An 18,407-nucleotide genomic window follows, 5' to 3' on the forward strand; every position below is an offset into this window, starting at 1 on the left:
GTTGGACTGAACTCAAATTAATAGTGTTTTGTAAGTATTTTATAAGCATAAAATGGGCATGTTTTTAACACAAGTCTTTAATTCAGAAATTCACCTTACAACTATTTTTTATTGTACATTTTATACAAAATACCCATAAGGACAATAAGCAATAATGACATGTCGTTCAGCAAGCATTACTACATTTGAATGAATGCAGACAGTGATTTCTGTTTGGGCATCATGATTGCTGAGGTTTCTGTAGCATTCCGGCTCCAAGTTTTGCCAGCATCAAGACACTGCAAGGAACATTTAAAGGAATAGTTTAGCCAAAACTGAAAATTCTGTCTTCAAGCTCTATAAAAGACAAGTTTTGTTCTTTTCTCAAAGCTATTGAGATGACTTCAGAAGAACTGAAGTCCAGCAGATAAGGCTTCTGCAAGTTGATAATTGGCTGCAGTCCATATAATACATATCTGTCCAGGAACAGAATTATAATGTAATATTTCTGCATTTTTTCCCCTTTGCACATTTGGCTGGGGTGTGCATGCGTATGCATGAGAATATGACTTATTTGTCTTTTTTTTTTATTAGATGTTAATTAAAATTTTATTTTACTAACAGCCAAGAACAGAAAGATTTTAGACCAGGGTTTTCCAAACTGTGGTTGCTTCATGAGGGCATTGCAGAAATAAAAATTGACTGAATCATGAAAATGTAAAAACAAAAAATAAATAGTTTTAAAATAAAAACACTTTTGATTATATTGCATGTCATTTGACCATTAACCAACATCAGAGAAATGCAAGTATGCGATTAAATTACTACAATAGTAACACAAAACTTTTGGGAATCCCTGTATTAGACAAATGAAGTGTGATGTGTGTTAGATACCTCGCTCCAGCGATGAGACCAGCTGGCATGATTTTGCGTGAGTTATAGAATCTCTTCCCCATGATAGCAGCAAGTGTTCCAGATGCAGCTGAGTGAGAAAAACATTGATGTCAGATGTTGTAATTCAACATCACTATTACTTAATTTTATAAAACAATCACATATACTGCCTCTAGATCACTTTCTGACTGCAAAAACAAAAACAATTGCTGTCCTGAAAAAAATACAAACCTAAAGACACCCAAATATTTTTGGGATCTTGTGATGTCTGGTAAGCACCGAAACCAGCCAAACCCCCAAAGAGTAGCCCTGCTGCCAGGGACGGGACACTGCCTGCAGGACAAAGGAATGAAAACATAAAATATACTAAAACACTAATGAATGGTATAAAGAGACATGAGGTGTTCAAAGTACAAAACAAAAGCATTTAGGTGTCATGTCAAGTCGCCTTTATTTATATAGTGTTTTATACAATAGATATAGCAGCCTTGCAGTAATAAACAGGATAATAACAGTGACACAAACTTCATCAAATATGAGACTAATTAAAATTCTGCTGTAAAGCACCTCCAAAAAGACAATAGTATTATTATTCAGCTTAAGACAATTCAATGTCTGTTCAGTTCAGTTCAATAACTGTTGATGTTGCAAAATTCGTCATTTATAAGAAAACAAAAAAACAAAAAAAACAAATTCGATTTGGCTATAAAGCAGCTCTACAGTAGACAACAGCATCATCAACCAATTCAGTTCAAGTTTTGTTCTTGAGCATGATGTGCATGTTATCCAAAAAAAAAAAAAAAAAAAAATCTTATCAGTAGAGTACTAAAGACCTCTTTAAGGAAGTTTTCTGGTCCCAAAGGGTATATCGAGAAATCAACACAATTTTAAAGGAGGTGCATGCCTGGCATAAAATCTGACAAAGCTGTTGTTTGGCTGGTTTAGCTGGTCAGGCTTAGCCAGTTTCCAAGTCTAACCAGCTGACCAGTGCTGAAAACCCTTCTAAAACCAGTATACCAGCCTGACAAACTAATGGCCAGCAAACCAGCTTGGGCTTTAATGTAAACTCCATGTACATGGTAACCTCTTGAGCTTTCTTATTACCTGCTTTGACATATCCTATGACTCCTCCAGATGCTACTAGTGCTGCGTATCCATAACCAGCCCAATCCACTGCCATCATCAACACCTGAACACACATACAGAAACATTTTAAACAGCCAGTTTACAGCCAGTGTGTGACTTATTTGCAATTGCGCACCTGTTTAAAAACGACAATTGCAGTAGAATTCATGGGTATATTATTGTACAGCTGACTCAAACACTGAAACTTACACTCACTCACTAACTAACTCACACACTCTCTCTCTCTCTCTCTCTCTCTCTCTCTCTCTCTCTCTTTCTTTCTTTCCCCCAAACACACACATACACTACACACAAACTCATATCTCAGATCAGTGCATAACCGGTTCATAAACTGCATGTCTGTTATTAGCTGTGAGTGCAGTAACTGATACAGTTTATTCAAAATATTTAATGGTGTTACTCGAAATAGCCTATTCGAAATTACACCACTGGAATATAATTATTAATGTTAATACTCGCTGCCTGAATCTGTTCTGTTCTGCCTGATGTCCTTGCCTGGTGGTGCGTGTGGCGGTCGACTGGAATTGCGTAAAGTTCCTTATGACCGTATAATGACTGACAAACTCAAACGCAAATGAAAACTTACGCATCTGACGTACATCCGTTACAACGTTTCTGAAGTGGACTTATGGGAAATGAAGTTTACTTCGAAGTTCCTAAATTACCTCTCTCTAAATTTCACCAAAAATCTTTGTTTGCTTGGAAAATTGTGCACGACCTTTCTCCCAACAAAGAAATACTGTGGAACCATTTTTATTTAAAATGTATTTATTTACAATTTTATATATATATATGTATAGTTTGCCCTCTTGATAAAAAGTGAAATACAGCAATTACTACATATCAATGCAACTTTTACTGGAATAATTTCTTTTAACAATTTTCACTGCAAAACAACATGGTTATAGGCTGAAAATGTTGCATTTTTAACAAAATTAGAGAAGTATATTTTGTATAATATCTCTCCAACTAGCACCCATAGCTTTGCTTCATTTATTTTATTAATGCAGTTCCTCGGCTCTTATATATTTCCTTTATATATATATATATAGCTGAAAAGTACATTTCTATATTTTTCTGGCAGTTGTTGAACTTATTTTTTGTTGAAATTTCCAATTCTGTAAAATTTCTCTTTTTTTTTCTTCAAATTATTTTGATTTTATCCACATAACCAGAATACATCATACAATTAGATACTATTGATTAATATCATACTTATAACCCTTAATATGTATATGAATTCCAATACTTAAAAATATCTTACATAATAAGAGATTAACAAATAAGAATAAATAAGGAAATTAAGACATTAGGAAGATAAGAAGAATATCAAATTTCTTAAGGACTATGATCTTACTTGTCTTACTGATTGAGATTTCCTGTCCTACTTGTATATTTTCTCCTTCCTTTTTTCTCTGTTTTTTAAATGCAGTGAAATGCACTGCATTGTCTTTATTGCATTGTCTTTGCAATAAACAGTTACAAAAAATAGTTTTTGTTTGTTTGTTTGTGTTTTTTTTTTTTTTTTTTTTTTTCAAGTTTACTTGTGGTTTATTTGGAGTAAATTGTCTGGTGTTAAATCAAAAGTTATTTTAAAAATTGTTCTATTATTTGTACAAGTGAATGCAGTTGTAAAGGTGAACTCAAGATATTTGTAATTCATCCATTCATTCTCCAAACCCCTTATGGTAAAAACACCCGGGACAGACAGCCAGCCCATCACAGGGTAGACTGGCACACACCTCATCGCACCTACGGACAATTCACTGTCTCCAATTCATATGCTGGGTTGTCACACACAGACACAGGAAGAACATGCAAGGAAACTGAGCCATCATGCCCTATTTGTAACCTATAATTTAAAAATGATAGCAATGTTGTTCACCAACTAAGAAAATTTATTAAAAGCAAATAAACAAATTAAGAATATATTTCTACAGCAATATGTCAGTGTTCCTGTTCCTTGTTGTCTAGATAGCAGAGCAGAGTTAGGGCCTTATTGTTGCCATGGTGAAACAATCTGGAAACAGTCCAAAGTCTCCAGGAAATCTGATCTTTCCCACACACCTGCCAAATGCTTTTCCTTTAGTCACCCAACATCAGTCCCACTTAACAAACACCTCCTCTCCCTGTAACAGCATCAGATCAGATTCTGAACTTACATTCATTTCAACGGTCCACTTACGACATTCTACTAACTATAAGTAACTTTGCAACTACATGTCAACTAACTTGTTGACTGCTTAATATCTGCTAACACTTTATTTTGATGCTCCCCCAACAGACATTCTAATGTCTTTGCAACTACATGTCAACTTATTCTACTAACCCGAACCCTAACACCTAACCATAGCCTAAACTTATTATTATTAAACTTAAAGTTTAATACTCTAATTAGGGTTAATTGATATGTAGTTGCAAAGTTACTTATAGTTATTAGAATGTCTAAAGTGGACCATCAAAATAAAGTGTAAATGTAAAATTAATAGTTGCAAGGGTATGGCTTACTTTGATGGAAAATATTATGCTTATCATTTGTGGCATGGCATTAAAATTAAATCAATTAAAAAACTGAAACTGTCTGTTGTGTATAATGTTTTTTTGTTTTATTTTGTTTTGTTTTTGTTTTTTAATAGTTTTACATAAGTATTCAACAAAGCTGCTTAAAAGTATGTAGACATTTTTTTTCCCAGCCAGTTTTTTTCTTCCAGTTTAACCATCTACCTTTATAGACGAATACATGGTTATGTATGCAATTTACAGTAATTAAGTAAATTGTATTTTGTTGCAGTTTTAAATACCATCGTTAGATGGCGCCAGATGACCAAATGAGAAACTTATTTAGTAGACATATTTAATAACATGTTTGTTGGTTGTGATAATAAAAAAGGAATAATGGGAACAATGGCATGTTTTATTTGATTTTGTTTATTTATGTAAAAGTTCTGTTTTTAATATTTATTTAAAAGTAGGCATAGCCTATATGCTCATAAATAGGTATCAGCGTGTAATTTGTGGAAAATAAGAATTTTTTTAAGGTTCTCGTGGATTCATAATAGAGAAGGTCAAATGAGTCGATTTGGAGAAGGGATTTTAACTGGTCGATAAGGTGGACAGAACATGGAAAGGAAAGGTCTCCTGCAGACTAGTGTCCAATAGAGGGCGCCAGAGAACATCAGATGAATTAGAGGGAGAACATTTAGCCTAGGCTGCTTGACATTATCTAGTCTAGAAAATGTCTCTTATTTTCCACGCTTGGCACAAAAAGATAAACTGGTTTGATTTTAATGAAATGTACAGTAGTATTGTCAATACTGATATTAATCAAGACCTAACTGATGTCTTGGATGAGTAAAAGAAAAGCTACAGTAAACCCCGGAGCTGTTTTTTGACGGAGCCTCATTTTAATAGAGCTTTTCTGTAAGACATTCAACCTATAGTTCTTTAGAAAAAAAGTTGAGGTTTAGATAGGTCTATTAGTGGCAAGCAACAACAACGAAATGTAGCCTAAAATTATATTTGTTTAGACTACTTTACTTACTACTTTACTTTCTAAAAAACATGTTTTCCATAATACTATGTTTGTATTATAGGCTATTTCTAATACCTGCTGTCGCCAGGTCTTACTAGAGTTTACATTTTGTAATCATAAAGTGTATCAAAAAATATTATTTTAAAAAATGTTAAAAATGTTTAATAGACCAGAAAGACACCTCTGACCACACATTTCATTGTCAGACTGGGGTATCCTACATTTGTGCGCATGATTTATTTGTGCTTAAAGGTGTAGCGTCTATTGAAATTACTTGATCGCGTCCACTGTCCTCTCTTTTTCTTTCATTTTATTTTAATAATTAGTGCTATAATAATACTTCTACTAATATATGAATTTCTGGTATGTGCAGTTAAAATAAAGCATAATAAAGTAATGTCTAAAAGCGACAGGGGGTGCCATCATTTAAGCTACAGCATAGGCCTATACTGAAAAGGCTCATTTCTCATCTGGCCCACTATTAGTCACTATTCGAGATGCGCATTGAGTTATTTTTAAGGTATTTTGGTTCATTCACTCACACATACACTTACAACCGATGAGCGCTGTGTTTGGAAAAAATAAAAATAAAGAAATAAATAAAATATTACAGCTTGAATTTCGCCCTACCCTGAATGTCATATGTGTGATACGGGTGATAGGCTATAGGCTATTTGTTTTCGCTCAGTAATTTTTTTGTATGGTCAGATTAACTGGGGAAAAAAACCCCAGTGTTGCCCTTGAATTAGTGAAAATATATTCAGTTAAATGTATAGGATAAAACACTATTTCCTTTAGGGATAAAGAATGTCGCATATACTGTAAGTGCTTATGTCTAATGCATCTGAAAACTTTTTATGAATGCTGCCTGTGCAAGATTCAGTTTTAATATCTGACACTTAAAACAGCAGGTGGAAAAGTCAAACTATTGCTGCTTTCTGTACATGTTTATGTGCAGCAGGAATCTCAACATTGCTTTTACCTTTTCCAGGTGTCGTTGCCTTACACGTGCCCGTATCAGAGCGCATGCGCCGTGAGGTGGTCCTCTGTTTTTATTGCCAGGTGAGTAGATTTTGTTCAGGTAAAGTGGAATTTTGCTTAAGGACACAAGACCCAATTAGATAACACGGTGTGATGTACCACATTCAGAAAGAGGACACAAGAATGTCACTAATGGGCAAAATGGGAGACTGGCAGGTAAGTTCTCTTCCTTTTAAGGTATATGAGGGTGATGCGGTGCACGCTTTTACTTTTCCATATAAGTGAGAATTAAGTCTTATCCAGGGTAGCTTTTTCAAAAAGTTTTCCAGACAGTAGGCCTATTGGTCATTAACCACTGTAAATAAAATTCTACACACAAAAGCTGTAGGCTATAGAACACGGTTTACATTTGAGACCGCAAGAGTGAAGGCAATGGCGAAACAAAAATAGTCGTATGATCAGAGTTCTCTAAAATAAGGAACTGTTGTCATATAGGCCAAATTTGTTGTTAGATATTGGATACGTATTTATTTTATTTTGCTCACTGGTGTAAATGTTTTAATTTTATTAACTGATTTCAGATATTGCAATTGCATTCTGTGCAGGCATACTAGGCTACATAATGCATTTCCTATGGTAGCAAAACGGGAAAGGCTGAATGTAGCCTACATTCATTATTACATTTACCATTTTCTTTTTAAACTTTGTGTGTTTTTTTTTTTGTTTTGGTTTTTTTTTTTTGTATCAAACACGACCCTTAAGTCGATGCGGTCCATTATGACACACACACACACACACACACACACACACACACACACACACACAAAGGCTACACAAACAAAAAAGAAAATAAAAATAATAATAATAATAATAATAATAATAAATGTGATTCGGTAATTTACTTTATGAATATAACGCCATACATAACTGACTAGGCTAGGTTTATTTAGACACGAGTATTCCCGCAGTTAAGATTGCCAAATAGTGTTAAAGAATGAAGACTAGTTTTGCTTTTCTTTTGTGCGATTGGTTTCAATGATGCGGACCCCTAATCAATAAGCAGCGAACAACAAAGCAGCACAGCCATCCATTTCTATTGCGCGTTTCTCTGCCTCTCTTAATCGTCATTGTGTCTTAGTTTCTTTCGGCCTCTCATTAATGACAACTGGACTCACCCCACCAAAAATGGTAATGGAGATAAGGGAGAGACAACGCCTTAGAGTCGGCGACCTGTCTCCTGACCTCATTCACATTTAACAAGCCATGTTGTTGTGTTAATTATTTACATTTATCAAATTGCGCCGTTACACGTTCTAAATAGATGTATACCTACTGAAGAATCGCCTTTTTTTGCATAACAGTATTGAGAGTATTTTACAAGCCCAGGTTCACTATAGGACTAAAACAACAGTTTACAGTTGTCAGACTGGAAGCAGTGTGGTTTGCCCAAATGAAGCACGTGCATGCTGCAGTAGTTTAGCATTGTTTGATATATATTTTACAGGCTGCTCTTGAGTTGTAGATTCGAACATTTAGAACTTCTTAAAAAATGCGTCTATGCATGCAAAGAGTCTGCTCTATGATAAAAAGAGAAATATTTTTCTTAGTTGAGGTTATTCTTGGCCTATCAAGTCCACTTTGAATACATTCAATTGGATGATTATTTCAAATGAAAAGGTGAAGTCCTCCTTCAGCACTGATATCAACTCCTGCATTTACTGCTCCCTTTTGAAATACAAATGAAACTCGGTAAAGGTATTCTTACAGGAATTCTCGTTGCAGTTTCTACCTGTGTATATTCATTGGCTTTGGTCTCTTGATATGCTAATGAGGGTTATTACAGTAGCGCTCGAGTCTCTCTCTTTCACCATTAGAGGGAGATCTGAGCGCGCAGCTCGAGCCTTGTGCACTGTGTCAAACTCAAGCGAAGGCGCACTTCACTCTATCCACAACCAATGAAAATGCTTTGGAAATTAACTGATAATATTAAATATGAAGACTGCGAGGTAAGCGGCTTATCCAGGCTTTTAATACAAAATGTTGCATGATATTTACCAAAATTCGGAACGGTTTAACTTTTCACTCAGTCAGCTTTAATTTCAATTTTAAACTGGCTTGCTTTGCTTGCAATTTTAAACTGGCACCATTGCATTTAACACAAGAACAAATGATAAATAAAATACTGCAATAGGCTACTGCATGATCCAGAACACATGTAATTGTTTTCAAGCATAATAATAATAAACATATCAACCATTAATTGACTGTAGAATGTCTATAGAAAAAAAAAAAAAAGACCATTAAAATTATTATCGAAATGTGTGTATAAAAATAAAAGACAAGAAACAAACTTACCAAACGTAGGTTTGGTAAACAATCAAATGTTGCAGTGGTTAAATTAGTTTTAAAATTAATGTGTTTGTCAAAATATATTTTTAAAGTTTTCCCCCTCTATTTGGCACGATGTGTTTGTGGTGAATGCAGTAATATATGGGAGTAGTTTTTGCAGTGGCGAAGCCAGTAAAACGTGTTTTCGCTCGTTTGTGGAGAATCACACACGCCATGATCAGGAAAGAACCTCTGCACTTTGCGTGTCTTCTTTCAGCGCATAGACTCGCGTTGTTTGTAATAAATAATTACATTCGGTTTCATGATAATCGCGCGTGATGTGAAAACTATGTAGAATGCGTATACACGCGTAAAGTTTGTTGAATATTTGCTCTGGCGGTGAGTTAAGCTGCATCGGCGTGTGTTGATGTCTCTTGGCCGTGGCTAAATTCGTGGTGAGGGATTCTAGTGGGCCATGGAGCACGAACAGACGAGGACTAATGTGAAAAACAACGAGGTAGAGGAGAATCCAGTGAACAGTAAAAATGTGCCAGGCCAGATGCCCTCCGCGTTCGCTGGATTTTCACCAGAATCAGAGGTGCACATTGTTTCCTTCCTTGTGTTCTTCCCCCTCGTTCTGTCTTTCTTTCACTTTTGCTTGCCCTCGAACCTTTTAAAATGTTCCCCCCTCTCTCTGATTCGTCAGACGCAGGAGAATGTCCCTCTTTTTGTCTCTCTCTCCCTCTCTCTCCCACTCACTCTCTCTCTCCTCATCTCTGATTAGATATACTGATTCCTCATTCAATGGACGTCATTTAGTGCAGTCTGCCTTGAGTTGCTTCCTCGCTTCACGCTCGATTTCCGACCATTCTTCTCTTATTAAGTATTCGTGTAATATTAATAGTCATGAATATCTACTATTAGGAGTGCAGGGGAAGAGGCAGATCTGTGCTAACATGAGCTCAAGCGAGGGAACAGCTCACTGACAGAGCCGGGAGACGCCAAGGGGATCTAAGAAACTTTAGAGAAAAATCATTGCATCTAAAGAGCAGATGAAGAACATTGGGAATTTACCCAGATTGTGATGGATTATTGCTTTATTTGAACGCTGGCCACCGCCACCTCGCCCTACAATTATTATTGGCTTGATTTAATTTGCACGTTCGTTTTCGTTTTGTCCCTCTGAAATTCTTGCCTTTTGAAGTCCTCGGGAATCTTCGCAGATGTTAGTGCACAGTTTTTCCGCGATGGTGAGTGACTGTCGGGAGTAAAGATCTGAAGACTGCGCTCAACATTTACTCTCCGATTGTTTTTTTGTTTTTGTTTTTGTTTTTTTTTGTTTTTTATCCTGTCGTTTTGTCTGTTCCATCATGCAAGCTGTTCTTGGTAGCATCAAATGCTATTACAAAGACTTTATACTTGATGTGAGCTCTGGTTATTTTTCTTTGCCTCTCAGTAGGATCTTTAATTGCTAAATGAATTGCAAATTATTGATGTCCATTTTAATGTAGAATAGCACGTATTCTGATAGTCGTGGGGGTATAATTAGAATTATAATTATAATGTAGTGTTGTTGTATTTGATATTGTTGTTCTTGACCAAATCAAAAGCTTGATCGGTTTTCTGTTGAAATAACAAATTACTTCCTAAGTGCGATAACAAATCACTTCTGGTTATTATTATTATTATTCGTTTTTTTTTCTTCTTAAAAATAAATTTAAAAAATAGAATGAAAAGAAAAGAAAAAATATATAACAGCAATAAAATAGCACTGTATCGTTCTCTCTCTTCTAAGGATCGCCATGACGGGACCAGCAATGGCACAGCCCGGTTACCCCAGCTGGGAAGCGTGGGCCAGTCTCCGTACACCAGCGCTCCTCCGCTCTCTCACACGCCCAACTCAGACTTCCAGCCGCCATACTTTCCGCCACCCTACCAGCCCATCTACCCGCAGTCTCAGGACCCTTACTCTCACGTTAACGACCCATACTCCATCAACTCTCTACACGCCCAGCCGCAGCCACAGCACCCGGGCTGGCCTGGCCAGCGGCAGAGTCAAGAGAGCAGCCTGCTGCACCAGCACCGCGGGTTACCGCATCAGCTGTGCCGAGAGTACCGCAGAGAAGTGCTACTTCCCTCGGGTCACGGCATTGAGACTGGACTCACGGATTCAATCCCTATCCATGGAATACCTCACTCTTTAGAAGATGTTCAGGTGAGGAGAAAAATTTGAAGTCATTTAATATAACATGCAACCTCTAAACTCCCATTGCCATTATCCAGATTTGCTGCTGGTGCTATTAGAAGAATCTCGGGCAGTCAAATATTGGGTCACATATTTAAGTTGTTTTTATTAAAGTTGTTGTTTTATTGGAAAATATTATGGTAATGTATAACAACGGTGTTTGCCACAGTAAAAAAGTGGCAGTTTTTAAAATGTTGTTTTAATGTAACATTTTCAATTTAAATTTAGGCTATATTTGGTGATTTATACGTTCGATATTTTGCCTTAAAGGCCTATGATGAACATGGCATGTTTTGTGAGGAAACAATTTATAAAATAAATGTCATTTTATGTAAAATTGTATTTTTGAACGACAGCGCGAGTAATTAAAAAAATATATAAAGAAAATTTCATTTTTTTCATTAATTATTTACTGGATTTCTTATATTCACTGTTGTTCGCCCCAGCAACACAAAGTGAGTGGTGTGCTGAGCTTTTTGATTAATATTGTCTGTCATTTTTGGACGTGATTCTTGGCTGCCCCCCTTTTCATAAGTAATTTGATTGCAGTGTGCCTGCTGAAGAGATCTGACGAAACGAGCCTAGACAAAATTCTCTGTTCAACCACCGCTGCATGTTTTCTTGTTAATTTTCTTGGTAGATAAAATTAAAATAAATATATTTACTATTATTATATTTATGATATAATACAGCATCGTTTAAACCTTTTATTATTTCAATAAGTGGCGCATGCTGCACGTACAGACTTATAGGTCAAAGATCTATAGCTACTTTATCTAAAGATGCAGTTTATAGTGTGCGAGTAGTCATAAAATTACTAAAGCGTTTGTGCGGTTTTTCTCTTTGGGTTGCATTTAATTTCGTTTGCAAAAGAGTTCGATGTTTTCAAATTTTGATCATTATTAACATGCTTTTTGATCTTTGCAGCATGTTGAGGATCAAGGAATTCACATCCCAGACCAAACTGTAATCAAGAAAGGTAAGCAATTTCCTCTCAAATACCGTACGTGGTTCCACTAGCAGCTCTACGCTCGTAAAGTCTACCCGTGCTTGCTGGGAGACGGATCGGGTTAATTTGTAGGCCTTGAGATAGCCTGGCGATAAGGCACAAACCATTTTAACAAAGTGTTCCATAGCGGACACTATTGTCTGTGTTAATATGATGGTGCTTGGCTTATAGCTTAGTCTGTGACTACATTTAAAATGGTAGCCTTTAATAAAATTTGCTAAATGTTTCATTCAAAGATGATGTGTGAAACGCGTGTAGAGGCTTCGTTTATGAAACGCTTTTGTTGAAATAGATTTAACAAAGGCCTACTGTATAATTTTCAATTTAAGTCATTTTTGCAATTACGTCATTTTGTTTCGTTTGGATCGCAGTTGGTCAGTGTGGGCTGCAGGAGAATGAGTGTTCGATCGGGTTGTTTTCTCATAAAGTGCGCTGCAGTGAGATTTTCTTCGCTTTAACAATGTGAAAGCTTTGACATGTTAAATTTGATGCACCATGCATAAATCCACAAAAATACTCGTTGCACATACACGTAATAATTGCGATCTCACGAGTTCGTTTAACTCCTCTTGTCTCTATTAGTCTCCCCTGAGCTATTAATGTCACTAGTGATCTATCCAAAAGTGCCTGTGCTTTTGTTTCCGGTTAGCACATAAAGTAACAACGGGCGCTGCAGCAGGATTTAGGCCGGAACACTTATTTGTAAGCGCTCGTGTGTGAGTCTAAGCAGCCTATTTGAATTTGTGGGTATTGTTACATGGCGTTGTGTGCCGTGGTTAGGGACTGTTTAACGCTTAAAACTAATTTGGAATTAAGAGAAATAACGCATTTTTATTTGTGGAAAGTATTGGATTAAATTATTATTATTATTATTATCATTATCATTTATTTATTTAAATAATAATAATAATAATATAATAGTAACAATAACGAGTTTATCGACATTTGCGTGGATTATGCCACTTTCTTTTTTCGTTTATCAGTTTCTGTTTAATGACGTCCAAACAGTGTAAAATTTGAAGCAATGCCATGCATGTTGAACTGTCATTTTCACCGAGCTTGGTGTGGAGTCACCATTGCGATATAAAATGAAATATTTTGATGGCTGGGCCACTTCATTACTTGGGGCATATTCCAGCAGTTACATTCATGAGCTGAATGAAAAGCTATTGCTGTGGTATCTATTTTCCTTCCTCTCTGATAAGACCATACTGCCTTTGATTCCACATAGGCGTGCGAGATGATGTGCATATAAACGCATATGTCTAATCTTACTCAAAGGCTGCCTGCTGCATAGTAATTCATCTTTTTCCATTTGGTTGGTGCTGTAGTCTCGAATGGGGGGCCTAATCATGTTCTTTTTTTCAAGGTCCTGTTTCCATATCCAAGAACAACAGCAATGTCTCTGCCATACCGATAAATAAAGACGGGCTTTTCGGAGGTGTGGTAAACCCAAACGAAGTGTTCTGTTCGGTTCCGGGTCGTCTGTCTCTTCTCAGCTCAACGTCAAAGTACAAAGTCACAGTAGCGGAGGTGCAGAGACGCCTTTCTCCGCCTGAGTGCCTGAACGCTTCCCTGCTCGGCGGGGTCTTAAGGAGGTGAGCTGGACGTCCATTGCATAAGCTATATCAGTAATTATATATTATCAAGCGCTTTCCGTCGCCAAACCCAACGACATGGTAGCCTATTGAAGTCATACCCCAACAAAGGCAAAATACTGTGGCCTACCAAATTGCGATGAGCACATGCTCTCATGTCTTTAATGCAAGACGGTTTAATGGCCACTTCCTTAGTGTAGCAATTAAATCTCACGTGATGACATGCACTGGGCTAATAACAAATATGACAAACTGTTATAATTAGAAAAGATTTTTAATTTTGAAACATTCCATTGCATCCCCCAACAAAGTCTTTAAAAGTAGAGGTCTTGCTTTTAGCATGAAAAGTTACTCAAAGAGCTGTTATAAACAAGGCTCTTGGGACACTTTTTTTTTTTTTTTTTTTTTTTTAATAATAATTATTGAAGTTCATGCGCGCTCCAGTCGGAAATAGCCTATAAATATTATAAATTATAATATAAACGATACGTAAATATAGCGAATGTATAACTACATAAAATATGTTGCATGTATTAGTAAGGCAAATAACTTCACATAATAATTTTTTTTATTGTTATTTATTTCAAAGGGCCAAATCTAAGAATGGCGGAAGATCTTTAAGAGAAAAACTAGATAAAATCGGATTAAATCTACCAGCAGGGAGACGCAAAGCTGCCAACGTTACCCTTCTGACGTCACTGGTGGAAGGTAAGTTTCCTGATAAATATATATTTTTAATAAAGCAGGTGCTTAATGCAGCTTTCATTCTAAATCAGCATTTTCATTCATCCGTGAAATGGAGAGTTTGTCTTGCAAGCAACAATGTTGAAGGATATAAGAAAAGAAAACGGAATCAGGAGATATAATTCGGAAAGAAATTTGTGGGATTACAGGAATCTCTCTCTCTCTCTCTCTCTCTCTCTCTCTCTCTCTCTCTCTCTCTCTCTCTCTCTCTCTCCCTTTCAGCAGGACCACTTGACTTTAAATTTGAGCATGGTGTGGATTCGGTTGTCTTTGGGGCCTACTTTGTGCCATGCTAGCAGTGTTGTTTTATGGCAGTTTGTTTTGTGCAGTTGCTGGATATAAGGCACCACATCCGAAAATTAGTATACCATTATTATTATTATTATTATTATTATTATTATTATTATTATGTGTGGATTTTATCCTTGTCGGCTTGATTCAGTTGACCTGTAGGTTGAAAGCCTATTATAAAATATAAATGAGTTAATTATGTTGCACTGCGAAGATGCCATTGCTGTTGAATAAATCCATTTTGCTTGCAAAGTTGGAGGTGATTATTCCGTGCAGTGATATTTGGTGTGCCATGGGTTTTAAAGGTGAAAGCTGGAGACGGTTCATTGGCTCCTGTTAATCATTGCCGCTGAAGACTGAATGTAATATTCATCGTGCTTCATTGAAATTTAGTCTTGTATGGTAATGAGCCTGAAGAAATGTATGATTCCTGCGAGATAAGGGCGAGGGGTGGGGGTGGTGGACACGCAAGCAGACGCTGATTTAGTCGGAGGACATTGGCTTTCTGAAGTGCTGTTATTGTTTATGATCTGCTCCATTTTATGGAAAGCAGTTTAGTAGAGTTGAGCTTTGATGCTAATTGGCGCATGCGTTCTTCCGGATTCTAGGCTTATGACAGGAAGGCTCGCAGTAAAATTCCAACTGTTTCAGGAAATTAAACCAAAGACTTGAGAAAAAATCAACCAAACACACTGACCTAGCCGGAGTAACCTATTTTACATGGCTAAAGTATAAGAAGAAGGTTTACTTTTAGCCGTTTGAAATTTCTTTCGTAGGCTACATCCTTCTAATATTGATAGAAGGATCAAGAATCAATGACATCTTTTGGAGTTATTATCCGATATTCTGTTAATCTCAGAAGGAATGTGCATGCTGATATGTATTTGACAAAATTCAATTTTCTACTAGGCAAGGGAAATTAAAGGTGCATAATGATGTCAGAATTGATAGAGCGATGTCCTGCTCATTGGCCGAGGACTTTAATTATATGGCAATTATTAAAGATGTTCATCAATCTACATTTTAGTGCAGTAACATAAATACTGACTCTTGTTTTCTTCTAGGTGAAGCTGTGCATCTAGCCAGAGATTTCGGTTATGTATGCGAGACTGAGTTTCCAGCCAAGGCGGTAGCTGAATACGTGAACCGACAGCATTCAGACCCAAATGAACAAGTCCAAAGAAAAAACATGTTATTGGCAACGAAGTAAGTGCTATTCTCACTATTCAGATGTCAAAGCGCATTTATCTGTTTATGACTGCGTCTTTTCGCGTTAATTGTCGTGTTGTATTTATTGGAGTTTTCTCTCTGCTGGATAGCCCACAGAGCTGCTAATATCTATGTAGGCTAGCTTTTAATAAATAGGACTGGATCCAATGCCTGCTTTTTGAGGCCGAGTGGTTTCGTAAAATACACAAATATTTACACTATATATTCGCAACCTGTAGCCTAACGAACTAGTAGTCTGTTTTTCCTTGCATTGTTTTATAGACTTTCTACAAATGAAAAATAAACAAAAAGTCAAACTATAAACTACAAACTATAAAAAATGCGCACCACTTCTAATTAAAACACATAAAAATAACCAATAAAAAAAGTATCATCACGGCGACGCTCTTCTTTAGATGTCATGGAGCCTAATAAGTGTAATCCAATTCTCACGTCTCCGGTTGACGTATTATGACGTATATGCGACACTCTTTTCAAACTGAACTTGAGTTGTCCATCGCTCTGATTCCACACTGTCCAACGAGCTGCTGTCAGAAGGAATACGTGTGCCATTGATTAAGGGACACATAAGGAGCACATAGTCTTACTAATACATTTCTGACTTCATACCTTCAGCTGTAATTAGCTTCATCCTGACACGCATCCTGCATTGTGTCTCCTTCTAGACAAATCTGCAAAGAGTTCACGGACCTGCTCTCTCAAGACCGCTCGCCCTTGGGGAATTCACGTCCACAGCCCATTCTCGAGCCCGGGATTCAGAGCTGTTTGACCCACTTCAGTCTTATTTCTCACGGATTCGGGACTCCCGCCATGTGCGCGGCCCTCACGGCGCTGCAGAACTATCTGACGGAGGCCATTAAAGCCATGGACAAAATGTACCTGAACAACAATCCCAACAGTCACAATGAGACGGGGTCGAAAGCGGGTGACAAAGACGAGAAGCACAGAAAGTGATGTCCAACCACCTCATCCCAATTGATATATGACAAAATACATAACAAACACACTAGTGATCAAGATGAAACATTGAAAGCACCACCTCCCGATCTTGACATTTTGAAATATTTTTGATTTTTTTTAATTATTAAAAAAAAAAAAAAAAAAAAAAAAACACAGTTCACTTTGGGATTCGCGGACAAGGCATTTCTCTGAATCAAAATAAAGCAGTGTGCCAATGAGAGGAGTACTGATCTGCCACAGCAGGACTTTTCATAAACTCCCTTTGTATGAGTTCAACGGACTGAAATTCAGCGATTTCCCTTCAGTATCCCCATTTACGATTGTAGCCATGTGACAACAAGAAGCTGAAAGAGGAAGATTTTCTATCAGTATTGTGAATAATAAACTTGAAAAAAAAAAAAAAAAAATCTACAGCTCCATGCCATGACTTCAAGAACTGACTTTTCACTCGACCAAGCGACCAACTTGAACTTTGAATTTTAACACGATTCACGGTTATATGAGGGAATCTGTGTTCATGTATGTATATATTTATTTATGTGTAATTTAATGGGAATTGTAAATATGGTACGTCTGTTCAAACTTCTTTTTTTATTTATCTGGTGCCTCCTGTTTTAGTGGGTTTAAATATTCGCTTAGTTCTTCATGTGGTTTTATGGTTCTTAGAAAACAGAAGTTTGGGGTATTCTTCTCTGGGATATTTCAATTCAGCCCTCTTGTAGCATGTTGAGGCGACACTGAAGCAAGTGAACAAATTGAAAAGAAATAAACATCCATTTCTCTATATATTATCCTTATGCCGTTCAGTTTTAGATCGAAAAAGGTCATTGCGGAGACCCCGATGCTAGTTTTGTGTTTCTATCTTCTTGTTTTTATACGAGCTTTTTATGTGTTGTGCCAATCACCTCTTGTTCTTCCCTCAAAGCACCACAAGAGCAATAAATGGATATTGTCTTATGAATTCTTCTTTTTTTTTTTTTTTTTCGAATAAATTCAACATTTGGGACCATCTGATATCTTGTGTGTCCACTGTCTAAATTGGAGGCGGTTTTATCTGTATTGTATAAACCTGTGCTGGCAATAGCTCCCATGCCTGTCAATGTATTATAGTTCTTTGTTGCCCAGAAAAAAAATAAATATTTGATACGCTTCATGTCGATTTTTATTCATTATTTTTATTCACTGCTTGCTGCCATGTATTTCTGTATTCTCTCTCTCTCTCTCTCTCTCTCTCTCTTCTATTCAGCACAGTTACTGTAATTGAGTTTAACTCTCCCTTGACGATTGCTCCATGCAATAAGCAGTTGAACCCATTGTTTCCCTCAAGTATGATAATAATAATAATAATAATAAAAAACTTACTTTCAACTCTTAGTTCAGAGTACAGGATCATTCAAATATGGCAGGGAGCTTTTTTGCCAAGCCAAATGACACAAAAAACAATGAATTCTCTTTCGTGTTTGAAGTGAA

The 18,407-nt window shown here is 36.6% G+C and overlaps 2 protein-coding genes across 9 annotated transcripts; one reads left to right on the plus strand and one right to left on the minus strand.

The window, feature by feature from the left end:
* Nucleotides 1-59: 59 nt before the first annotated feature.
* On the minus strand, nt 60-2,602 carry tmem14ca (transmembrane protein 14Ca). 5 transcript variants are annotated; one of them, XM_051881861.1, is made up of 5 exons: nt 2,479-2,602; nt 1,978-2,062; nt 1,105-1,206; nt 874-961; nt 60-278 (listed from the first exon to the last, which is right to left on the minus strand). In XM_051881861.1, exons 2-5 carry the CDS (start codon nt 2,054-2,056, stop codon nt 221-223), a joined length of 327 nt encoding a protein of 108 aa, XP_051737821.1. In that variant the 5' UTR covers nt 2,057-2,062; nt 2,479-2,602; the 3' UTR covers nt 60-220. The 5 variants fall into 5 exon arrangements, with proteins under 5 accessions (XP_051737821.1, XP_051737819.1, XP_051737823.1 ...); XM_051881859.1 differs by having other exon boundaries at nt 2,475-2,601; XM_051881863.1 differs by having other exon boundaries at nt 2,515-2,586.
* A 5,817-nt stretch (nt 2,603-8,419) lies between these two features.
* On the plus strand, nt 8,420-18,090 carry tfap2a (transcription factor AP-2 alpha). 4 transcript variants are annotated; one of them, XM_051881857.1, is made up of 7 exons: nt 8,420-8,538; nt 10,656-11,075; nt 12,033-12,084; nt 13,484-13,712; nt 14,302-14,420; nt 15,812-15,953; nt 16,643-18,090. In XM_051881857.1, exons 1-7 carry the CDS (start codon nt 8,488-8,490, stop codon nt 16,929-16,931), a joined length of 1,302 nt encoding a protein of 433 aa, XP_051737817.1. In that variant the 5' UTR covers nt 8,420-8,487; the 3' UTR covers nt 16,932-18,090. The 4 variants fall into 4 exon arrangements, with proteins under 4 accessions (XP_051737817.1, XP_051737814.1, XP_051737815.1 ...); XM_051881854.1 differs by lacking the exon at nt 8,420-8,538 and adding an exon at nt 9,115-9,458; XM_051881855.1 differs by lacking the exon at nt 8,420-8,538 and adding an exon at nt 9,599-10,284.
* Nucleotides 18,091-18,407: the final 317 nt, after the last annotated feature.

This window comes from Ctenopharyngodon idella, chromosome 23 (assembly GCF_019924925.1).
Source record: "Ctenopharyngodon idella isolate HZGC_01 chromosome 23, HZGC01, whole genome shotgun sequence".
Lineage (NCBI taxonomy): Eukaryota > Metazoa > Chordata > Actinopteri > Cypriniformes > Xenocyprididae > Ctenopharyngodon > Ctenopharyngodon idella.